The 23,582-nt window shown below is 37.2% G+C and overlaps 1 protein-coding gene across 1 annotated transcript in view; it reads left to right on the top strand.

The window, feature by feature from the left end:
- The window catches only part of rab31 (RAB31, member RAS oncogene family), a 48,144-nt gene extending 27,840 nt beyond the window's left edge, over window positions 1–20,304 (top strand). Inside the window, exons 4-7 of the mRNA XM_028803695.2 lie at window positions 9,183–9,254; window positions 13,235–13,341; window positions 14,111–14,220; window positions 19,921–20,304. Coding sequence (XP_028659528.1) covers window positions 9,183–9,254; window positions 13,235–13,341; window positions 14,111–14,220; window positions 19,921–20,018 — 387 coding nt within the window. The 3' untranslated portion in view covers window positions 20,019–20,304. The remainder of the gene's footprint in view (window positions 1–9,182; window positions 9,255–13,234; window positions 13,342–14,110; window positions 14,221–19,920) is intronic.
- The last annotated feature ends 3,278 nt before the right edge of the window (window positions 20,305–23,582 follow it).

Here is a 23,582-nt window from a genome sequence, read left to right as displayed (position 1 = left end):
CATGTTCTCCCCGTGTTTGCGTGGGTTTCCTCCCACAGTCCAAAGACATGCAGGTTAGGTGCATTGGCGATCCTAAATTGTCCCTAGTGTGTGCTTGGTGTGTGTGTGTGTGTGTGTGTGTGTGTGCGCCCTGTGGTGGACTGGTAGCCTGCCCGGGGTTTGTTTCCTGCCTTGTGCCCTGTGTTGGCTGGGATTGGCTCCAGCAGACCCCTGTGACCCTGTAGTTAGTACATAGCGGGTTGGATAATGGATGGATAGATGGTATAACTGATGGATTGACCTCATCATAAGAAAATACTCCAATTGAAAGACCACATCAAGTGAAAGTATTTTGAAATATCAACTCGAGGAGTACTTGCTCTGTTCAGAATCAGCCTAGTAAAAGCAATTTCATGTACTCAGTTGTTTTGTATGCCTTGAACTGCAATAATTAGCAGTCATGGCTCGATGATTTCTCACACATTTGAACCACAATATACCTGCCTTTTAATCACAGCTTATTGCAACAACAAAAGTCCAAATCAAAATACAAAAGCATGTGTGTTACTGTCTAATAAATCTACTTAAACTAGGGGGCTTTGCCCCCTGCTCGCTTCACTCGCCAACCCCCCATGCCTGCTTTGCTTCCGCAGTTTTAGATGCGCGTTGTAGGCGCCTATGTTCATTGTATTTGTCCATGCTGGCGTGTTTTTGTAGCTGTTAGTCGAGCTGTTTGGTTCTGGAGCCGAGACAGTTTTGCTTCCGCGGTTTCAGATGCGCGTAGTAGGCGCCCACGTTTATTTTCTTTATCCATGCGGGCTCGTGTGTGTAGCTCCGGTAGTCGAGCTGGTTTCAGGGTTCATACGGGTGCTGGAAATCCTGGAAAATGCTTGATTTTTAATATAGTGTTTTCAAGGTTAGAAAAGTGCTTGGATTTTGGACAAAGTGCTTGAACCTGCTTGAATTTGAAATTGCATTGCTTTCATAATAATTTGTTCTCTTACGGAGTAGTTTTCCTTTTAGCTAAAAATGCATTTTGCACATAACGAAAATAACTCCGCTCGAGTCCGCGCTTGTGGCTGTAGTGGTGTAATCTTCCAGTGGATGCGCGCCCTCTGTTGGAGCAGAGTGGGAGGTGAAAACATGCCGGGAGGTTGCCGTTTCAATGCTTGTTGGCTGGAGGACAAAAAATACAAATTATGGCTAAAACGTGGACCAAATCATCAATTAGCCACTTGCAAAATATGCAAAAAGGACGTGCAGCTCTTCACCATGGGAGAGGCCGCGCTTTTAAGCCATATGAAAGGTAAGTTTTAAGTTAAGGAATTTTTGATTAGGCCAATTAGCTAATTGATTTTCACGGTCACGGTACATTAAGTTTGCATTTCAGTTTGTGTGCTTACTGATTGAATTCTGCAGTCGCGTGAATTCTTTCATCAAACAACAAAGTGCTAATACGATGTAAACGATATTTATTTTTCCATTTCTACCGCCAGATTCAGTGTTTAACGACAGTTTCGCAAGTGCATAGTGAGCTCACACTAGACTTTTTTTTTTTTTTTTTTTTTTTTAAGTTTTACTGTACGTTTCAGTAATGGGGAACGTCTATTGTTCACTTATATGATTTAATCCCAATTTGAATAACTGTTTTGGTTTTGATGTTACTTAAAAATAACCAATGTGATGAATGTCAAAATATGATGTGTCGTTTAAACGGCATTAACCAGCTAAATTCTTATTAAATAACATTAACAAAGATTAAGACATACTGTAACAAATGCATTGCTCATGGTTGGTTCAAATGAAAACTTATTGTAGTGTTAATATAATCTTTACTATATCAAGAGCAATAATCAACAAAAAATATTTTCTCATAATACTGTAGCCCTGTTCTCTAATTAATTATGTTGGAAGCTGTGGTTTGCATATACTAAACAATTCCTTCAGAGCAGGGTGTGCATCCACAGACTGGGACCTGGGAAATGCTCTTTCAAACCTTAAATGGCTATTCAAGGATATACCAGCACGTAGAGGACTATACAGCAGTCACTGGTTCCACATCCTTCCCTCTTGACTTCTGCAGTCGATGGCTGGAAAACGTAGGGGTGGCTGAGCGTGCCCTACAGATTTTGCCTTCTCTGAAAATATACATCAAAGCTGCAAAAGCGAAAACTATAACAGAACCATCTTCTAAATCTTTCAAGACTGCTCAGATGATTGTTCAAGATGACCTCTTCCAGGCAAAGCTCAACTTCTTTCTAATGGTGGCTCTGGAAATCACACCATTTTTGAAGTTATACCAGACAGACAAACCCATGCTGCCATTTATGAGTGGGGATCTCACCAACATGCTTAGGAGTCTCTTGGAGAAGTTTATCAAGCCCAGTGTCATGAAGAATGCAACAACTACATTAAAGCTTCTACAAGTTGACTATGCTGATCCAGTCAACCACATGGATGTTACCAAACTGAGAGTGCGATTTGTCATAGAGCGAGCCCTGGAGGAGCACAAGAAGAAGAACTCGGATGCCGAGAGGCTGAGGCTGGAGTTTAGGCAGAACTGCAAACTATTTTTGCTGAAGATGGTCTCCATGCTTTTTGAAAAGGCTCCACTCAAATATCCTCTTGTGAGAAGCCTTTCTGTTCTCGATCCAAGGGTGTTCCTCAAGAGCAAAGAGGTGAGCACCCGAAAACTCACCACTGTTCTGCGGCTCTTTGTGGAAACTGGGCGCATTGAAGAGAAATGCTGTGATGAGATTCTGAGGGAGTTTGGTTACTTCTATGACCACAGCCTGATGACAGCATCAGATTCTTTTAGAAACTTCAACCCAGAAAGTGGAAGTTTGGATGCATTCTACCATTAACATTTATCCAACAATGCAGAATGTCGCCATCTATGGGAGGTAGTGAAACTTCTCCTGATCCTTTCACATGGCCAAGCCTCTGTTGAAAGAGGGTTTTCTGTCAACAAGGAGGTAATGGTGGAGAACCTCAAGGAGCATTCATTAATCTCCCAGCGGGTTATTCATGACCATGTGCGGAGTGTTGGAGGGCTTCTTAACATAGCCTACACAAAGGAGCTATTCCTCTCTGCCGCTGCTGCCAGACAGAAATACCACATGTATCTTGATGACCAAAGACGTCTAAAGCAAGATGAACAGAAGGCACAGAAGAGGAAAGGACTAATGGAAGAGATAACAGAAATAAAATCCAAAAAGAAGAGACTAGAAGAGGATATGAGGGTCCTCCTGAAGTCCGCTGATGACAATGCAGAAAAAGCTGAATCACAAGGAAAACTGAGCTTCATCTCAAAGTCCAATGGCCTTCGAAGAGCAGCAAAGGAAAAGAAAAGAAGTCTGGAGACTTTGGAGAAAAAGCTAGCTGAAAAACTAAAGGAACTGAAGGACACTCCTTAACAGGCCCTACCCTGTTTGGCCTACTCCTGGATAAGCTAGTTATTATTTTTGCACTATATTTTGTTCAGTGCAGTTTCATTTTTGCACTATTTTCATTGCAGTTTTTTGCACTTGTGGTGTTAATTTTTTCCTAAACTCAACAGTCTAAAGGGCACTTCCTTGCCAATTTGTTATTGATCGTGTAATTCACGCCATGCCATGTGAGGGCTGCTCAAGAAGGCAGAAAAGAATGTTCCTATTTTACACAATTAAAGTTTTTATTGAAATTGTATTTATTTGTCTGGTGATTATTTGTCATTTATATATAGGTTATATAGAATGCCAAGACTACTTACAGAGAGGTGATACATTTTGAACCATTAAACATGTTTTCCTTTAACCTCTTAACTGTCACCATTTGACGGGTGGGACATTTGCCATACAGTTACAACAGTACCTTAGTCCCAACCTAAGGTAATATTGACAATAATAAAAAGTAATATTGATGAAAGCTCACAAACTATGGTTTCCATATTTGGTGACTGATTTTCAAAACAGTTGACATAGAAACAGTTGTTCATTAATTTGCAGCAAGAATATTCTCGGACTCATAAGGATTTAATTTATTACATGAATTTTGAATAGTAATGCACATGAAGTATCATGAATGACTGGTCATGAAAGTTTGGTACTACACCCAAACAAAATCTGACTGTAAGCTCATTTTTTGAGATATCAACTTTAGGTAGAAAGAGACCAAACCTAAAAAGATACTTCATCCAATAACTGTTTTTTTTTTTTTTTTTACCATTTTTGGGTGAACTATCCCAATAAGTCTGTGCTCCAAAGTATTCAACAATTTAAGTTTAAATGTCATATTGTGTTTTTTTTTTTTTTAATATCACAATGGATTTAAATGTGAAAAAGTACATACAGCATATATAAACGTAAACTACCGTGGTTGTTAGGTGCTGGAAAAGCATAAAAATGCACCTTGAAAGTGCTTGAAAAGTGCTAGAATTTGAAGTTGGAAAAGGTGTAAGAACCCTGTGGTTTGTACAATCCCAAGCAGCACATTATTCCTAACTTCACTCCGCAGTAGTGCCACTCACAATATGGTGGTGACGCCTGCGCCTTCACCCTGCAGTAGTGCCACTCACAATATGGCGGTGCGTACTATCTTTGTGGACCTGTGGGGCCTCCGTAGCCTCTTCCGTTTGAATCTGGGCTGCAGCGCAGAATCCTCTTTTTTGTGTGGCTGTGTCGGTAGTCGTTAGCTATGGGTGCGTTGTTGCTTCATTTCTCATTCATGTCAAGAGCTCTTTCGTTTTTGAGTGGTGACTCCTTCGTGCGCGGTGGATCACACTTCACTGGCGGTTTGAGACGCACGCTGTCGGCGCCTGCGCACTATGTCTCCTGCGTCCATCGCCGTGTACCTGGGTCCGTGCCTTCCGGTTTACCATTCTCAGTTAGTAATATGGATTCTAAGCTTCCACTTTACATCTTAGACACAAGCAATTTTAAGCTAATTTGTATTTTGTCCAAACCTTTAGTTTAATTGTGTAGATTTATAAGAGTTTATAAATGACAGTGATCACATGATTGTTTTAAATAAAACTAATTTTTGTAATTGGAAATATAAGAGGCTATTTCTCTTGTCAGTTCAGAATTTCTACCAAGTTATTTTTAGGTAGTTTTCAAACATTTTCATTAAAAAAAATTTGGTTTTCAAATAATAAGAAATTAAAACATAGATCATCTGTTCATAGAACATTTTTTAGTTTTAAAATATAAAGAATATATTGTTTCTATAAAAAATATAATAATGAAATTGTGTTGTTTCAAATGTGTATTTTGAGGTGTCAAAGAGATATAGTTTTGTAATAATTTTATAAGAATTTTACAATCCGTGATTGAAATTGGTTGGTAATTGAAATTCAACTGAAGACACAAGAAATAAAAATGTTATGGTTGACATTGCTTTATGTGCTATTAAACCAAGGTATATATCTTATTATTCTGATTTATCTGTCAATGCATACATAAATGTCATTTACAGATAACAACCTAGGGAACCATAATAGTACCTTATATGATATAACGGTGAGTAGGGTGTACATATTGTAGTTTCACAAAGGATGGCCTGGCCTGTTTTCTTACTTGCTACTTCCTGTGTTTTATAAAATATGGTCTGCATGTAAATTCCCAGGTCACATTAAGTTACTTTTGAATATATTGGTCTTTCTCAGGAGGTAGTAATTGAAATTATTTCATATTCCATCCTAGCCAGGACAGCCCATGAACATGAGTAAAAATAAAGGATAACATTTATAATATAAGATTACTGAAAAAAATTCTATGGTCGAATATTATAAAAAGCAAACAATGAATTCAAGGAAATGTTCCCTTCATGTTTTTATATGTGTAGACTTGTGAGACTTGCATTTGTTGATTAGATCTTGGGAGTTTAATGTGATTTCTTTATTCACTACCAGTCTGTTTTGATGTTTATGCAAACAATGATTCACTTTTAAACTATTAAAATGCATTAGATTGAATCACTTCATTTGTGGTATCATCAAGACTATTCTCATGTGGCAAGCAGTTGAAACATGGTTCGGATTATAATTGCATACCACAATCTGTACATTAAGCCTGTGTATACATGTAGTAGTTTTGTTGCTGGTAAATGTTAATTATGTACTCTTCAAAATAAAAGCCAGAATTTGTATTGCCTGGGCTATTTCATACTAAAGCTATGATGCACTTAATCATTATGCTGGACCAATTAAGACTTTCATCAGCAAGCTTGTTCACTGGTCAGTTTATAATGGAAACTGAATAATTATTGAAAATCATATTATATTTTAGCTGATTACATAAATTATCAGGCTTTACAAAAATGTTTGAGAAGACAGCATTGCAAAAAATATTCAATATCAAAATGTAAAAAAAATTACAAAGTAGCTATTATTTCATATTATAATCAAGTTAAACTCTGTTAGTTGTATTGTTTGAGTGGAATGAAAGACAAAGGTAACACAACTGTAGGTGATTCATACTACAGATATTTTAGAACCATTTTTCAAAACCAGCTCTTGTGAAAGAGTACCTGACTAGCAAAAAAAAGGCTGCCAGATCAGGGACACCACCACAAATCAGGATGCAAGTGAACAGGTGTCCTGACAGTGGGCAAAGATGCCTGTTTTTCTGACCAAAAAGTGAGTGAGGCAAGCCAAAATACCCAGCTAATCATTAAAATCTCCTTGAATAATAGTGTATGCTAAATTAATAATGATGATGAGCTGCTTGGTGACTAAATGAATTTGTAATTTTATACAGTTGCACCAGTTTTAAAATGTTGACTAGTAGTGACATTACATATTCTCATCTCTGGCAGACCCCAGAGAAGCAGCTGTGTAAAACACATTTTACTCAGGAATGCGATTTCAGCTTTTTTGTTTTTTTTTTCTCTTTGAAAAGTGTTTGCAGTATCACTGTGTGTGGAAGGCACCATGAGATGCATACCAGAAAGTACAGGTTTCTACTTTTTGTTTTTTTTTATCACATCAGCCGGTGTACTGAGAGATTCCAAAATTTGCTTTTACATGATACACAAATTGGCCTTTGAAGTGCCTTCTGTTCCATCAGTTGCCACTGGTGTATAGGGATCAGTGGAATGTTTTCTTTAAAGTGCATACTTCTATGTTCAGATGCTGAATCTCACAACTATTCTTTCTTTAGGTGCTCTAATGTGCAGAATCCATTGAGGAGGTTGAAAATAAATAAAAATTATGGAAATTAAAGATTTAATTAAAGATGCTCTCTACTTATCCTTCCTGACTGATTCTTCTCAAGTTTTGTCTTGCTAGTGTCCTTGGCACTACTTCTAGTATGAGACTTTACCTGTAGCTGATTCAGGTTCCATAGGTGGTCCAGCTCCTTCAAGATGACACATCATGCGAGGCGTTGCAAGAAGGTTTACTGTGTCTCTCAGCACAGCCTTGAGAGGTTGGAGGAGATACCAGGAAATGGACCATTGCACAAGGAGGATTGGACAGGGCCATAGAAAGGCATTAACCCAGCAGCAGAACCAGTATCTGCTGCCAGAGCACTGCCAGAGCCCTACAGAATGAGCTCCAGCTGGCTACTGGTGTGCATGTTTCTGACCAAACTTTTAGGAACAGACTCCATTAGTGTAGCATGAGGACCCGATGTCCTCTAAAGGACCTGTGCTTACAGCCCATCACCATGCAGCTCGATTGTCTTTTGCCAGAGAATACACAATTGGCAACTCTGCCATTGGTACTCCGTTCTCTTTACAGATGAGAGCAGGTTCACACTGAGCACATGTGACAGACGCGAAAGAGTCTGGAGATGCTGTTGTGAACGTTGTGCAGCCTGCAACATCATCCAGCATGACTGGTTTGGCGGTGAGTCAATGATGGTATCCTGACTGCAGTTAGGTACTGGGATGAAAGCCTCTGAGCCATTGTTGGAACTTAGGCTAGTACAATGGGCCCTGGTTTCTTCCTGGTGCAGGACATTGCCCAGCCTCATGTGGCCATAGTGTACAGGCAGTTCCTGGATGATGAAGGCATTGATGCCATTGACTAGCTCACATGTCCTCGAGACCTGAATCCAATTGTGAACCTCTGGAACATTTATCTGTCTGTACATCCAACGCCATCAAGTAGTGCCACAGACTGTCTAGGAGCGCGCAGATGCCCTGATCCAAGTCTGATAGGAGAACCTCGGGACCATCAGCCGTCTCATCACTAGCATGCCCAGACATTGTCTGGAGTGAATACAGGCATGTTTGTGGACCGCACACACTACTGAGTCAAATTCTAAGTTGCCATGATGAAATTCACCCAAGTTGGATCAGCCTGTGATTTTAATTTTTAACTTTGATTTTCGGTGTGATATTGAATTCAGCCCTCAATGGGTTGGGTATTTTGATTTCCATTGATAATTGCTACATCATTTTGTTCTCAACAAATTGCACAGCATTACCTAGTGAAGATTTTCCACTTGAATATTTTGTTCATGGGGATCCAATGTTTGATTTAAGTGTTCCCTCAATTTTTTGAGCAGTATATTTTGAAGTATTCCTTGCAAAGAGTTTATATCTTTTTGTTGTACTATTTTAAAAAATTAAATACAGTATATGCTTAAATTAATACAATAAATGTGGGTGTCACAAAATGTATGTATTTTGCTTTATGAAGCCTTGCTAATAGCATCTCACTTGAATTTCCTTATACATATTGTCAAAATCTGCAGCATTTACATTCAGCAAGAATGTAGAATAAATTAAATAAATGATTGGTATAATTATTGAGCATGGTCAATAACATGTCCAGGGGAAAAAAAAAGTTTTATAGTTAACATTTATTGTCAATATTTGAACACCACATCAATACAAGCAGTTTTATTTCAACCAGTCTGTTTAATATATACTAAAAAAAAAACTTTACCCATAAAAGGGAAGTTGTCAAAGTAATAACTGAAAAGTAAGCTTAATAATTAAACGATGGAGGAATCAGAGTGCTGCGGGTTTTGAGACAACGATTTAATGCTGTGCCTGCGGTGGGTTGGCACCCTGCCCGGGATTGGTTCCTGCCTTGTGCCCTGTGTTGGCTGGGATTGGCTCCAGCAGACCCCTGTGTTCGGATTCAGCGGGTTGGATAATGGATGGATTTAATGCTGTGAGAGCCACATTTTTATAAGTATTTTAAAAAATCAAAAGTGCAAAATAGAAGTTATTTTTTTATTTTGCCTAATGTTTCTTTCTTACTTTTGCAGTTTCATTCATTAGCACCTATGTACTACCGAGGGTCAGCAGCAGCTGTCATAGTATATGACATTACAAAAATGGTAAGATGAAAGACATTTTTTAATACTCACTGTGATGTTTGTCTGCCCTTTAAAATGAGAACAGATGTGTCCAGTCTTGCAGTGGGTCTACTATGTCAGTTTTCTTGATACTGGAAAACTCTGAAATGGTTTTTTTTTTTTTTCCTTTCTAAAAAAACTCATCACAAGAGCAGAATTATGATATTGTTAAGAGAGACTTGTTGGCTCTAAAACAGGCCTCTAGAAGATGAAATAATGGTGGATGTTATTATCGCCTATAGTAGACTAATTTTATACATCTGCACAATCCATTTCACTCAAGAAACTACCAAATGAACATTTTATTAGAAGTACTTGAGTTTCTGAAATTGATTATTTTGGATGGGGGACTCCCAATTTGTTTGCTGTTTCTGAAAATACTCCATTGCAAAAGGTGGAATTAAATTGAATTTTACATATGTGTATTACCTGCAGAATAACAGGCAATTGAAATGAGTAAATTAAGACTCACAGAAGTATTTATGCTACACCATTAATGTATTCTAATCCTGTTGGAGGAAGATTCTCCTGTTTACTGAGTTGCCACAGCCATTTCAAAAAAGGTTCTTTTGTTGTTGGTGTGTACACTACTTTTGCACCCGTCTACTGCATACATTGCATTGAATTTCAACTTGTATTTCAATGATTAACCTCTAATGTGGTACCTTATCAAGTGCTGTCTGAAAATCCAAATGAATACAGTAATCCCTCCTCCATCACGGGGGTTGCGTTCCAGACCCACCCGCGAAATAAGAAAATCCGCGAAGTAGAAACCATATGTTTATATGGTTATTTTTATATTGTCATGCTTGGGTCACAGATTTGCGCAGAAACACAGGAGGTTGTAGAGAGACAGGAACGTTATTCAAACACTGCAAACAAACATTTGTCTCTTTTTCAAAAGTTTAAACTGTGCTCCATGACAAGACAGAAATCACAGTTCCATCTCACAATTAAAAGAATGCAAACATATCTTCCTCTTCAAAGGAGTGCGCGTCAGGAGCAGATCATGTCACTGAGATAGAGAAAAGCAAACAAATCAATAGGGCTGTTTGGCTTTTAAGTATGTGAAGCACCGCGGCACAAAGCTGTTGAAGGCGGCAGCTCACACCCCCTCCGTCAGGAGCAGAGAAAGAGAGAGAGAGAGAGATAGAGAGAGTCAGAGTTTGTTTTTCAATCAAAAATCAATACGTGCCCTTCGAGCTTTTAAGTATGCGAAGCACCGTGCAGCATGTCGTTTCAGGAAGCAGCTGCACAAAAGATAGCAACGTGAAGATAATCTTTCAACATTTTTAGACGAGCGTCCGTATCGTCTAGGTGTGCGAACAGCCCCCCTGCTCAATCCCCCTACGTCAGGATCAGAGAAAGTCAGCGCAAGAGAGAGAGAAAAGTAAGCTGGGTAGCTTCTCAGCCATCTGCCAATAGCGTCCCTTGTATGAAATCAACTGGGCAAACCAACTGATGAAGCATGTACCAGAAATTAAAAGACCCATTGTCCGCAGAAATCCGCAAACCAGCAAAAAATCCGCGATATATATTTAAATATGCTTACATATAAAATCCGCGATGGAGTGAAGCCGCCAAAGGCGAAGCGCGATATAGCAAGGGATTACTGTAATATCAAATACCACTCTTTTGGTCTGATATATTTGTTGGTTTCTCATAAGATCCCAGTATAATGCTGAAACACTATCTTCCTTGTCTGAATTCATGGTGACTGCAAATACATCTTCCACATAATGCTTTGTTATGATGGCACATTTTTCTCTTTTTTTTTTTGCGTCTCCCATCAGGTATAAAATTCAGTTTTATTTCTTACTGTAGGCTTTCTGACACACAGAATTCAGAGGTGTTACTTATATTGTGATCAGAGATTTCTCTGAAAAGTTTATTTTTACTGACATTTTTGTTGCTGTGGCATTCTTCTCATGATGCACCAGGAGTATGAGGCGGGTGACATCGACATGACTGTAGAAAGGTCACCAGGTGCAGTCCCAGCTGATCTTCAAAAAGGTCTTCTCTTATAAATTGCTTTTATTATGTGCAATTTATTTAAAAAAAAAAAAAGAAAATTGAGTTTTGAGTTACACAACGAGTTGGGGTCCCAAGATAGAGAACCCCTTTTAATGTTGCCATTGGGTAAGGCATTGTGAATAGATAAAGACGCATCATATGTCAGGGCTCCTGTGGTGTAAGTGATGGCGTCTTCCTATTTCTTTAAGTGTTACATACGCTAGAATGAAAAAGGCAGAGTTGTGTAAATTTACATCAGTAATTCTCAAACGGGTCTTCCTCTGTCCTGGGAATGGAAACATAAACTGTTATTATAGTAGGTGTAAGCAACTTTCCAATCCTCTTGGTTCACCCTTAATTTTTTTTCCCCTGTACAGTAATCTTAAAGTTGTCATATTTGACAGCAGCTACCCATATATCCAACTTACTTTTTTTATTCCTGATATTTCTAACATTAAGGCAAGCAATATTTTTAAAGTTTTGGTTGTTTAGTTAGGCTTTATAACTGTATATTAATATTTACACTACTGTCTGTCCCTTTATGTGAAGTTCTAAATCTGGTCTGTCCTAAATTCCTTATCCCCCCCATATTCGTTAGTTTAAACAGTCTTTAACTAACTTACTTGTATGCCTCCCTAGTATCTTGTTGCCTAACTGCTTCATGTAGATGTAAACTGTCACAGCAGGACAAGGTCCTGTCTGCTGCAGAAGAAGCTACAAATCTATGCCCTTGTATTCTACACAAGATTTGAGCCATACATAAGAAATCAAATATCTGTTTCAAGGGAATTATAGTAATTATTTAACAACTTTTAGCTCCTTTAAACAACTGTAATACCCTCACTCCTTGCCTGCCTGCTTTGTTATCTTTGTATTTATTTTATTTTTCTTTCTCCTGCTTGCTTTCTTAGATTAGGAAAAACATTGCATTATAAAAACTACTAACGTTGAACCCTCATTTTTGCTTCCTTTCTTTCAATCCAAGTGCTCCAGCTTATATTGTACTTAAAATAAATGTCCTGCTACATACTGCTTTTTACATCTTCATTTTTCTCTTGCTATCAGCCACTCTATGATGTTTTTTTCACTTCCTGTCCTGCTGGCTCCTATCACCTGCACTGCACTACATCAGGCTACACAAGTGCCACACAATTTGAACACAAGTCCCCTAAAAGCATAGTTACCTTTCATCAAATGCAGGAATTAAAGAAGTAAAAATACTGCATGACTATGTAGTGGCAACAGAAATCAGGTTTTTAGAAGCAAATGTTATATTGCAGTCAAAACTCACATAGAGGTAACACTCAGCACGTCTTCCACTCCCTTAAGCTGGGATAATATCAATTCCTGGTAGAATGTGTGTGTGCAACAGGGTTTATTTATCTGTTTTTAATTATAACTACATAATGCATGACACTAATCAACAGTTATTACAATATTAAATGCTTTGCTTTTATGATTGCTTTTATTTGGAAGTATATTTGCAGAGCTTGTGTGAACCCCCAGGTTTTTTCAGAATGCTGAAGTGGAGAGTACTGTTCATTATTATAGACTGGGTCACTAATGTGCTGTCTAAGCTAGTGTTTAGCCACATGTGTGCTGGAGAGTGGTGCACCTATATAAAGGATAATAGGTAGAATGGAGCTTGCAGAACACTAGTGAAAAACTTCTGCTACTCCAAAGGTGTACTTATATTAAAAAAAAACAAAAAAAAAACAAGAAGCTGATTCCTAGACTTAAATCGATCTTACATTGTAGAAACGCCAGAATGTGTATCATATTATCATTATAAAATTAATAAACTAATAATTTATTTTGCTCGGATTAGTAAATGCCCAGTTGTTTCAGAAGCTCTTTTGCTTCGCTTCAATCAAGATTGCCTTATAAGTGATATACTGTACATAATGAATATTTGATAATTTTGTGGTTACTTACTATTTTAATTTCAGGACACTTTTCAGACACTAAAAAAGTGGGTGAAAGAGTTAAAGGAACATGGTCCAGAAGATATTGTTGTTGCCATTGCTGGAAACAAAAGTGATCTTAGTGACATAAGGTAATGTAGTCTTTTTTTTTGTGTAATATGTGACATTATTTAGTTAGATAAAAGAGCCTCATTATTTAACATTAAACTTTTAAATGTGTGATTTCCTAAACATTTTAAAATTTTAAAAAGTAAAAATTCATAATATTATTTAAGTGCTGAATGTTTAAATCTTTACAACATTCACCTTTTTGATCTTATTTTAAAAATAGCTATATAATGGAGATTGAGGCTTGGAGCTTGTGGAAGTGGTCTGCTTTACTGGCTCAATGCTTTTTCTTCTTAACAGGCAGGGCAAATACTGTATATGGCTACGTATGTTGCTTTCTCTGCCAGTCTTGGTATTTTAAAAGTTTCACAAATAGAGGAAATCATTCTTTTTTTCTTTATTACAAGCTACAGAAGAATGTGGTCTGTGAAAGAATAGGTCCCACTCGCAAATGAATATTAATTTGCCTGGAAAAAACTTAAGACATTGTATACTGAGTTGCTGTGTAGTGCTGCAGAGTCTGAGACATGGCTTCTTTTAAACAATAGCTCACAATTTGGTGACCTCTGAGACGTTTTTTTTGATCTCTGAATCTCTGAACACCTCATTGGTGGTGAAAGTGTTTTTGATGTAATGGATACATTTGCTCTGAAGAAATTTTAAACTGACAGATGTTATGGTAATGCTATTAATTCAGCCTTGGAAACCAATGCAATTTTGTGATAACAGAATTATTTATAAATGCTGCTCCATTGTTTACTGTAGGCTATGTGTTTTGTTTTCTCTGTTTAGGGAAGTTCCTGTAAAAGAAGCAAAAGAATATGCTGAATCAATTTCAGCTATTTTTATAGAAACAAGTGCAAGAAATGCAGTTAATATTGAAGAGCTGTTCCAAAAAATCAGTAAGTATTTATTGAAGAAATATATTGTTGCATTTTATTGTAATTATTATATGACTCGTATAAAGCACTTATTACATTTGTTAAGTTTTGAGAAATAGCTCCACATATAAATGTGATCATAAATATATTTTTAGTATGATATATCCATCCATCTATCATCCAACCCGCTATATCCTAACTACAGGGTCATGGGGGTCTACTAGAGCCAATACCAGCCAACACAGGGCGCAAGACAGGAAACAAACCCCGGGCAGGGCGCTAGCCCACAACAGTAGTATGATATATTTATATTGCAATTTAGCATGCATTTAACTTACAAGCTTATGGAAACAATTGCACAAATTGCACTTAATACTGACATATCTTTAGAAAATGTTGTTGACAATTTGGTGGTGAGCCCATTTGGATGATATAGTTTGAGATGAACCTTACAAGTATAGTGTCTTCATCAAATGTGGCTTTTTAAATTTCATATGAAATTCAATCATTAATTCACTGTGTATTTTGCATGCTTTTTGCCTGACCACAGTTAATTCAATCCTGAATGAGTTAGTCATGGTAGCATCAAAAGCTCCCAAAATACTGGCCTTTACTACTGATACATTTGTGGCGGTATTTCAGTTTTAAAATGCATTCAAAACTACCATTGTTAATTATTTAATATGAATTTCAGTTTTGTAGTTCACAGCTCCACGGTCAGGACTTTAAATCCTACTTGCATGTTCTGCCTTTGCATATGTGTTTTTCCTACTTTTTTGGTTCCCCCCCCCATATCACAAAAATGTACTTGCTAAGCTAATTTATTATTAACAAGAATGGGTATGTGAGACAGAGTGCCCTGTGATCGGATAGGCCTTCATCCAGGGTTGATTCATACTTTGTACCTAATGAAGCAAGGAGAGGCTGGCCGGACCCTGTGATTAAATATGGAATCAGTGGTTTTCGAGAATTGTTATGCGGAAGGTTAGCAGCTATAGCAGGGGATTTCTTGTATGCAGTAATACACTTCTTCTTCTATAAACAGATATTTTGGAGTATTAAAGATGCTGACAGTCTATCTTTATAAGTCATTAGAATTCCATTTGGCTTAAGTACAGAGTTACGATTTTTGAGATTTACAGTGATTTTAAACAACTTGTAGGAAATAATCATCCCATAATTAAGGCAAGCTTTTTCTTTACCAAAATATGTCACTTACTGTTAACTTTTTTTTTTTTTTTTTTTTTTTTTTGCGGACTTTGAAATTAAAAATGTAAGTAGTTTACAACTTTGCATGACAAATATTAAAATAAGGTCATCATAGAAAATCAAAAATAAGATATAATCTTGTGCATTGTCTGGGTATATTTGGGAGAAATAATGAAAACTTGTTTTTTCTCTTGATCTGTCACTCTTGGTACATTTTGATTAGTTTACTGCCATACCTGGAATGTGGCATTGTTAATTCTCTTATAAGAAGAACATTAGTAATAGCATATAACATAAGCACAACAATAATAACTGTTTCCCAACAGCCCATAAGCAACCAACTTAACAAAACATTTTGACATATTCATCACTTGTGTAGCCATTGTTTATGGTTTCAGCAATACATTCAAATGCTGTGACATGCATCATAGTTCAGAGTTCAAGTAGTGCTAATCTTGAAAGACCTAAGCTGTTAACCACACAGAAAGAAAGTGAAAAGTAAATGAGTTTACTATGACTGTTACGGATATTCACATAATATCCTTAAATCTTTACATTTAAAGAACAAAAATGAATACACAGTGGAAAGATGGTTTTCAGTAATTTTAGAAGCCATATATGATTATCTTTCTAGTGTTTTCTTGCCAGAAACCTTGCAAATACCACACAGTAATAGAGAAAATCAGAACACATAAAGTAACCGTTTTACACAAAAGGGTAACTACTAAAGGCATCATCTATATTACTAAACCACAGTTAATTTATGCACGGTGGACGCACCGAGGAGCATGCGCACTGCGGCCTTGGTGCCCACCCCAGAGTCCAGAGTCAAACGCAGCGGCTTTCCAAAACGTGGCGGCTTCCCAGAGTCAGTAGGTGGCGCCCAAACAACACAACCTGTACAGTCAAACGCAGCGGCTTCCCAAAACGCGGCGGATTCCCAGAGTCAGTAGGTGGTGCACAAACAACACAACCTGTAAGCGCCCAAACAACACCACCTGTAAACTAGACTTGCTCTAATAAACACAATGAACAAGCGCGCCCACAACACGCTTTTGACACAGCACAGGCAAAGGAGGCACGTATCCAAATGGAGGGAGCTCAATGATTAGTGATACAAACACGAGCCCATATGGCTACGACCTGTAAACAAGCCCGTATGGATACAAACAATGAACGAAGATGCCCACACAAAGAAACCGCTTTAGTTCAAATAGGGTTATTGAATTAAATGGAAACTTTACCATGCCTACGACCTGTGAACTAAACCTGAGGTAAAGCGTGCACGCCAGGTTGTACAGCCGCCTGGACGCGACCGCCCACACCACCGCATATACCCTCCATGATATTTCATCACGCAGTGGCTTCCCACTGAGGCGCATATTGCGCAGTGGCGCACGCCCCCGAGTCAAACGCAGCGGCTTCCCAGAGTCAGTAGGTGGCGTCCAAACAACACAACCTGTTCACTACACTTGCTCTAATCCACTGTGCCAGTAATATACTGTAGATCACATAACGGTCACAGACTCAAACCCAGCGGCTTCCCCGACTCAGTGGCTGGCACACGAACACCACAACCTGTAAACTAAACTTGCTGTGCTCTACTCTGCCAGCAGTCGGTGTCAGCAAAGGCGACAGAATCACGTCTCCACAAAACAAAACCGCTTTATTACAGATATGCTTACTTAATTAAATGACATTTCCCCAGACGCACCCACCCTCCATGATATGTCATCCATCCAAATATCGGACGGAACAGAAACTGATTGCCATTCTTGGATTTCCGATTCGCTAGCGAATCGCGGGCTTACTTGTTTAGTCAAAAAGACCAGCCTTTCAGTGAGCTTTCTTGAATATGATGAACATGTTGACCTCACATGTTACACTTATACAGGGAATGGAGTCCAGGTTGACATTTTCTAAAGCTTCTACAAACTTGCCATTGACTTATAAAAAGTGGAAGGATTCTTTTGATTGGTTTCAGTACTTTCTTAATGTGCTCAGGCTCCTCATAGTTTGAGCTGAGCCTTAAAAATATGGTGTTATCAGTAAATGTGACTATTCATTGTGTATGAAAACCAACCATTCATGTAAAATTAACAAAAGAATGTTGATAAAACAGTTTTTGATGTAACTTTTTAATGGTCTAGGGTCTTAAGCCATAGTGTCTAAGGTTCACCCACTTCATCCCCAAGGGGAAATTACCTTTTTATGTGACCTTTTGGAGGTCAGAGCACTGGGTCAGCCATTGTACAGCACCCCTGAAGCAATTTTCAGGTTAAGAGCCTTGTTCAAGGACCCAGTGGAGTAGGATCCCTTCTGGCAGTAACAGGATTTCAACCGGCAACCTTCCAGATACCAGTGAAGATCCTTAGCCTCAGAGCCACCACTCCACTGTACATTTAAGCCTCAACTAGAAACTGATGTTAATTCAAAGCAGAGATTTTTTTTTTTACATCAGATGGTTTTGAAGTGAAAAAGGAACTGCCTAAATAGCACAGAAAGACCATGCAAAGGTACACACACACTGCATGACTCAAACACAAGAGGTTCTCTAGTACAAGTATTAACCACTGTTTAGATAGATAGATAGATAGATAGATACTTTATTAATCCCAATGGGAAATTCACATTCTTCAGCAGCAGCATACTGATACAATAAATAATATTAAATTAAAGAATGACAATAACTATGTATAATGTTAAATGTTAACGTTTACCCCCCCGGATGGAATTAAAGAGTCGCATAGTTTGGGGGAGGAACGATCTCCTCAATCTGTCAGTGGAGCAGGACAGTGACAGCAGTCTGTCGCTGAAGCTGCTCTTCTGTCTGGAGATGATACAATTAAGTGGATGCAGTGGATTCTCCATAATTGATAGGAGCCTGCTGAGCGCCCTTCGCTCTGCCACAGATGTTAAACTGTCCAGCTCCATGCCAACAATAGAGCTTGCCTTCCTCACCAGTTTGTCCAGACGTGAGGCGTTTTTCCTCTTAATGCTGCCTACGTACTTAATGCTGTTTACGTACTTGCTGGACTACTTGAGAGGTGAAAAAATTTGAAAATGGATATCTACATTACCATTTTTTCTAAACCAGGACTCTGTACTTCTTTAAAATAGGGGTATCATACTGCTGGGTTCTTTCCCACAAAGTGGAGGGGGGACATGCATGGCTTACTTGGTGTTTTTTGTTTTTTTTTCAGATTTAGGTCTATTAGGCAGTCCTTCTCGGTGGTGGGTAAAGATCAAGACAGCGCTCAGCCCCGTAGTGATCTGCTTTCTGTTATTGTTTCAAATTGTTGTACCTAACATTAAGAGTTAATTATCCTGCATTTTTCAAAAAAAGTGGACCTCATTTTAATGTCAAGAATAAGAGGCCATCACCGTAAAGCCTCAACCTAGAGTGCTGTAGGGCAAATAGAGCTAGACACTGGCTTGGTGCAGTTAGCATGAAAACAATTTCACATACTTTATTATTACATCAATATTTTTTTAAGATTGAAAAAAAAATGCTTAAGAAGACAGAGGTGAGGATTGTTTTTAACATTTTAATAAGTTAAATCCTGATGAAAGTTAATTGCTTACTTTGCACCACTCGCCCATAATACAAAAACACCACTGCCTATGATAGTGAGTTTCTAAAGCACATTAATTTAACATGAGTAAAGACACTTGAACATTAAAAATAATTCACATTATCATATCTAATTCAGTATAAGCTTTAGGGAATACATACTATGTTAAAGGTGTGAGCATTAAATCCTGTCCTAGATGAATTTAAGCACTTTATCAAGATTATAATTTTTAATCACAATTGGCTTTTTTTGATTGTGATGGTGGTAGTTAAAAATTATAAGCAGCCAATTTAAAAAGGGATGGTAAGGTTAGCCCTACTGCTTTATACCACCTGTAATCCAAGTTCCTGTCCCACTCCTGTACATTATCACTGTCGAGTGTGCATGTTCTTCCAGTGTCTTTTGAGGTTTTGAACAGTGTCTAAATTTACCTAAGATGAATGTGGAGAGTGAGTGAGTGAGAGAGAGAGAGAGAGAGAGAGGCAATGTACCTAGCAAAGGACCCACACTTACTTCCAGGGATGATACTGACTTGTGTAACACTGTATGGAATTAAATGTAGTCAGAAAATGAATGAATTTATTAGGCAGACCTCTTTATTATATGATAAAGAAAAATTACTGCAAGAAATTATTAACTTTCACTTTTTATTCATTTATGTACTTGGTATTAAAAACATCTTGAACTAGAAAAAAAATTCAAGCACTTTGAAGTGGGTATTCCTTTTATTCATCCTTCTTTTATTACACTGTATGGATCTCAGCCCCATATCTAGTTGTTGTATTTTATTATTTATTTGCTTGAAATTTGCAGATAAAACTCAGAACATCATAGCACATATGTAAAGTTGAATGATTATTCCAGTATTTGAATATATCTTGCAGTTTAACTTGAGTAACTTGAAATCTTTAATCTTTATTCATAACATTTGTTTCAGGCCGTCAGATTCCCCCACTGGATCCTCAAGAGTATGAGAAGACTGACGCCTTTAAACTGACACGGCCACCACCAACATCGAGCAAACGATGCTGTTAACAACACAATGTGTCTGTGAAGTCACGGGTTTTTACTTTGCATTCCTTCGTGAAGTAGCTGGAAAGCTTAAATGCCGCATTTTCAATTAAGGGAAATTTTAAAAGGCATTACAGTGAGGAAATCACTCCATAGTCTTAATTGGAAGAGTCATTAAATAAAGATGTGTGTTTGTGTTACATTCCTTATCCCTATATTTTAGTATAAAAGCACACCGCAGAATTTGATTTATTTTCTTTCCTTTTTTATATCCATTTTGAGCATATATTATTCTTATCTTGCAGTATTTTTTTAAAAATGTTACCAATTAGTTTCTTTTTTCCCTTAATTAAATTTGTAACTGTATAAAATGACCTTGTATTGGTAGATTTAATTTACTATTACAAAAGACGGTTCTTAAAAATAATAGAATAATGCACAACAACTACATTAATTAAACTTGTGCATTTTCAATATACCAGTCCATGTGCATGCTAAATTAATATTGTTTATCATTTTTTTTTGATAACAATAGTAGAACCAGGTATGATTTTAGATAAATATATTGAGTTTTGCAGATTTATTGTAATTTTGACAGCATAACCCCCCATGAAAGTACAAATCAACAATGGTAATTTGTAACTTGAGTGAATAACCTTCAGTTAAAAATAATTATGCAAACCACATATGAATACTAATGTTTCTAAACGCAAAGAATAGCAACATAATAGCTGTGTAAATCCAAAGAACATTTGAGACACAAATTTGATACTTTCCTTGTGTAGGTTACTTACTTTTCAGTATCTCAGAGCTGTTTTTAGTAAAGCCATTAAGTTGTGACATTGGCTTATTCAAAGCAATAAAATGAAGTGTCTGCTTCATGAACTATTAGCTATGTTGATTCATCAAAGAAAGGAATGGAATAGGAAGAGCATGTGTCACCATTTAAAATACTGCCCAGAAAAATTTACAGCATGTTTTTTTAAAACTCTGTATGTGATCTTATTAGGCTTCTAATTACTTAGGCTTCTTTAACCGCTGTCTACCACATGACTGATGATGCTTTGACTGTATCTGCTGAACCTCTGTTTCTGCTAGTTTAAAGTGTGTATCTAGTTTTGATCCAAGGACATTGAGCAGTGAATAGAGTAGAAATTTATCACTGGCTGAAAAATAAGTTCAGTGTGTAGTCTAGCAAAGAAAGCTGAACTCCTAATCGAGATTATTTCTGCTGTGGCTTATGTGTACCCAGTGCTTTGGGGTAAGAGGCAGTTGTAGGTATTACAGGTATACAAGAGAACATTACAGATTTTTCCTTGATACATGCAGTACAACATCAGTATACTATTTACCATAGCTTACCCAAATTTCAAAATTTCAGAATTGTTTTTTTACTTGAAAAATGTAAAAGAAAACCACTGTTTTCTTTACTATTGTTGTTTTTATATTTTTGTGTTAAGGTTTTGCAGACCAGATTGCTTTTGCTACTTTTAGAATGAGAAAAAGTTCCTTTTTAGCATGTTGTTAACTGAGTGGAGAAATCTTCGTACATTGTTTTTGAAGTAGTTGCATAAACTACAAAATTTTCTAGTTGAAGCCGTTTGGAATCTGGGAACATGCTGATGTTTATTGTAATTGCTCCACAAGTCTCATCACTTTCTATAGAATTTCACTCCATAATAGGAGTTATTTTAAGGTAGTAACTTTAACACAGTCATATAGGCACTGTGCAGTGTCTGTCTCATTATGAGGAGGAAGATTTTTTTATTGGTAGAGCAATATCAGTTTGAAGTTTGTAGGCAACAACAAACTAACAATCTTGGTTCTATACTGTGCCAAGATACCAATGTGGTAAACACTGGACAACCATGTACCTGTGTATGTATATATATATATATATATATATATAATATATATATGCTCACTGTACATACTAGGGGCTGACTGAGTTTGACATTTGGTTGTGCTGTTTCTTTAATTAATAACAAGATATAGACAATTGCACTAGACATGAAGTAGTTCCTTTTTTTTTTTTTTTTTTTTAGAGGAAAAATGGTGAAATAGTGATTAGGCAGAGTATTTCAGAATATCAATTGTATGAGCACATGGATAAAGAATTGGTTATTTAGAAATTTTACAAATATTTTTAATATAATACTCATTTAAAAATATTGGAGATTTGGGCAGATGGAAGAAATGTCTATGGATGATGTGCTTATGCTTGCAGATTTTTTATGATTAAAAAAGGCAAGTGAGAGTTCTGTCTTCTGCTTTTGGGAAGGAGTAGATTGCACCTTCCAAAACAGTGGAGCACTGTTGGAAATAGATGCCTTTTTTTCTCAGTGTTTTTTCTGTCCTCCTGAATGGGAACAGTTAATTAAAGCGTGCTCCACCACATGTAATTCTGCATGTGCTTTACTTGCTTTTCCATATATGTTAATGAAAATAACTTCCATTTACTTACAGTACTTGGGATGGGAAAAAGATCATAGGTTTAGTAAGGTGTTTTAGGAAGAACATTCTTTGTGACGTTATATTCATTTATAAATGGATAATGTCTGTGCACTACTATTTAATAATTTTGCTAATTAGTTTGTATTATTGGAGGAGTTTAATGGCTTTGCATGATCTTCAAAACAGAATAATCACAGGTAATAATGTAACATGCCATGATAAAGCAAGTACACCATACCATACTAAAGAAGTGCTAGCTTCCCAAAATTATACCAGGACTGACAATATTAAAATATAATGGCATCCAAAAAACAGAAAAACAAGGATACATCTGCTGTGCACAACTTAAATGCAGAAATAATTACTGTTTAAGTTACTCATAGTTTTAATGTTTATACCTGTTCACAAACCAGGCAATAGCTTAAGCATGATTTTTCGACATTTTATACATTTTCTTTTATGATAGTGCTTTAATATAATCTCTCTCTCTCTCTCTATATATATATATATATATATATATATATATATAATTATGTGTAATGTAATTCAAAGTCTGTCTGTCCGCTTTTCATGAGAGAGCTACTTAACAGATTTAGATCAAGTTTTTTTCTATTATTTGATTGATTTTGCAACTCATCATGCTAACTATTATTGTTTGGTTGCAACCCTGATTTGTTTGCGTGAATCCAAGAGACAGACTGCGGGCTAGGGGAGGAGGAGGCGGCAGGACCTCGGGAGTAGGGAGCTGGGCGGGGCCCTCCTCACTCATGTGCCAACCTCCCTCCATTAGAGTCGCTCTACCTCACACCATGTGTTGGAGCATACATTGCCTCTGCTTAGCTAGCAATACCTGTTTGTTCAGCAGACATTGTCAACAAAAGATTGTTAAAGAGTAACGTTTGACGTTTTTGAGAGAGATCACAGCTATGTGTGTTTTAGAGGGTACTTGCTCATTGTCAGAGATATCACGCAGGGGATGCTCTCCCATCAGAGTTGAGCATGATGATCAGATACAGTAGCCAAGTTTGACGTTGGAGCATATCTACCTTATGCTTGGCCAGAGATGCCTTGCCAACTTTTTACATTTTTGGCAAAGAGATCACAGATACGAAAGCCATCGGTATAAATTCTTCT

Source organism: Erpetoichthys calabaricus, chromosome 6 (assembly GCF_900747795.2).
Source record: "Erpetoichthys calabaricus chromosome 6, fErpCal1.3, whole genome shotgun sequence".
NCBI lineage: Eukaryota > Metazoa > Chordata > Cladistia > Polypteriformes > Polypteridae > Erpetoichthys > Erpetoichthys calabaricus.
Note: the sequence above shows the minus strand (reverse complement) of the source record. Positions and strands in the feature narration are given on the sequence as shown.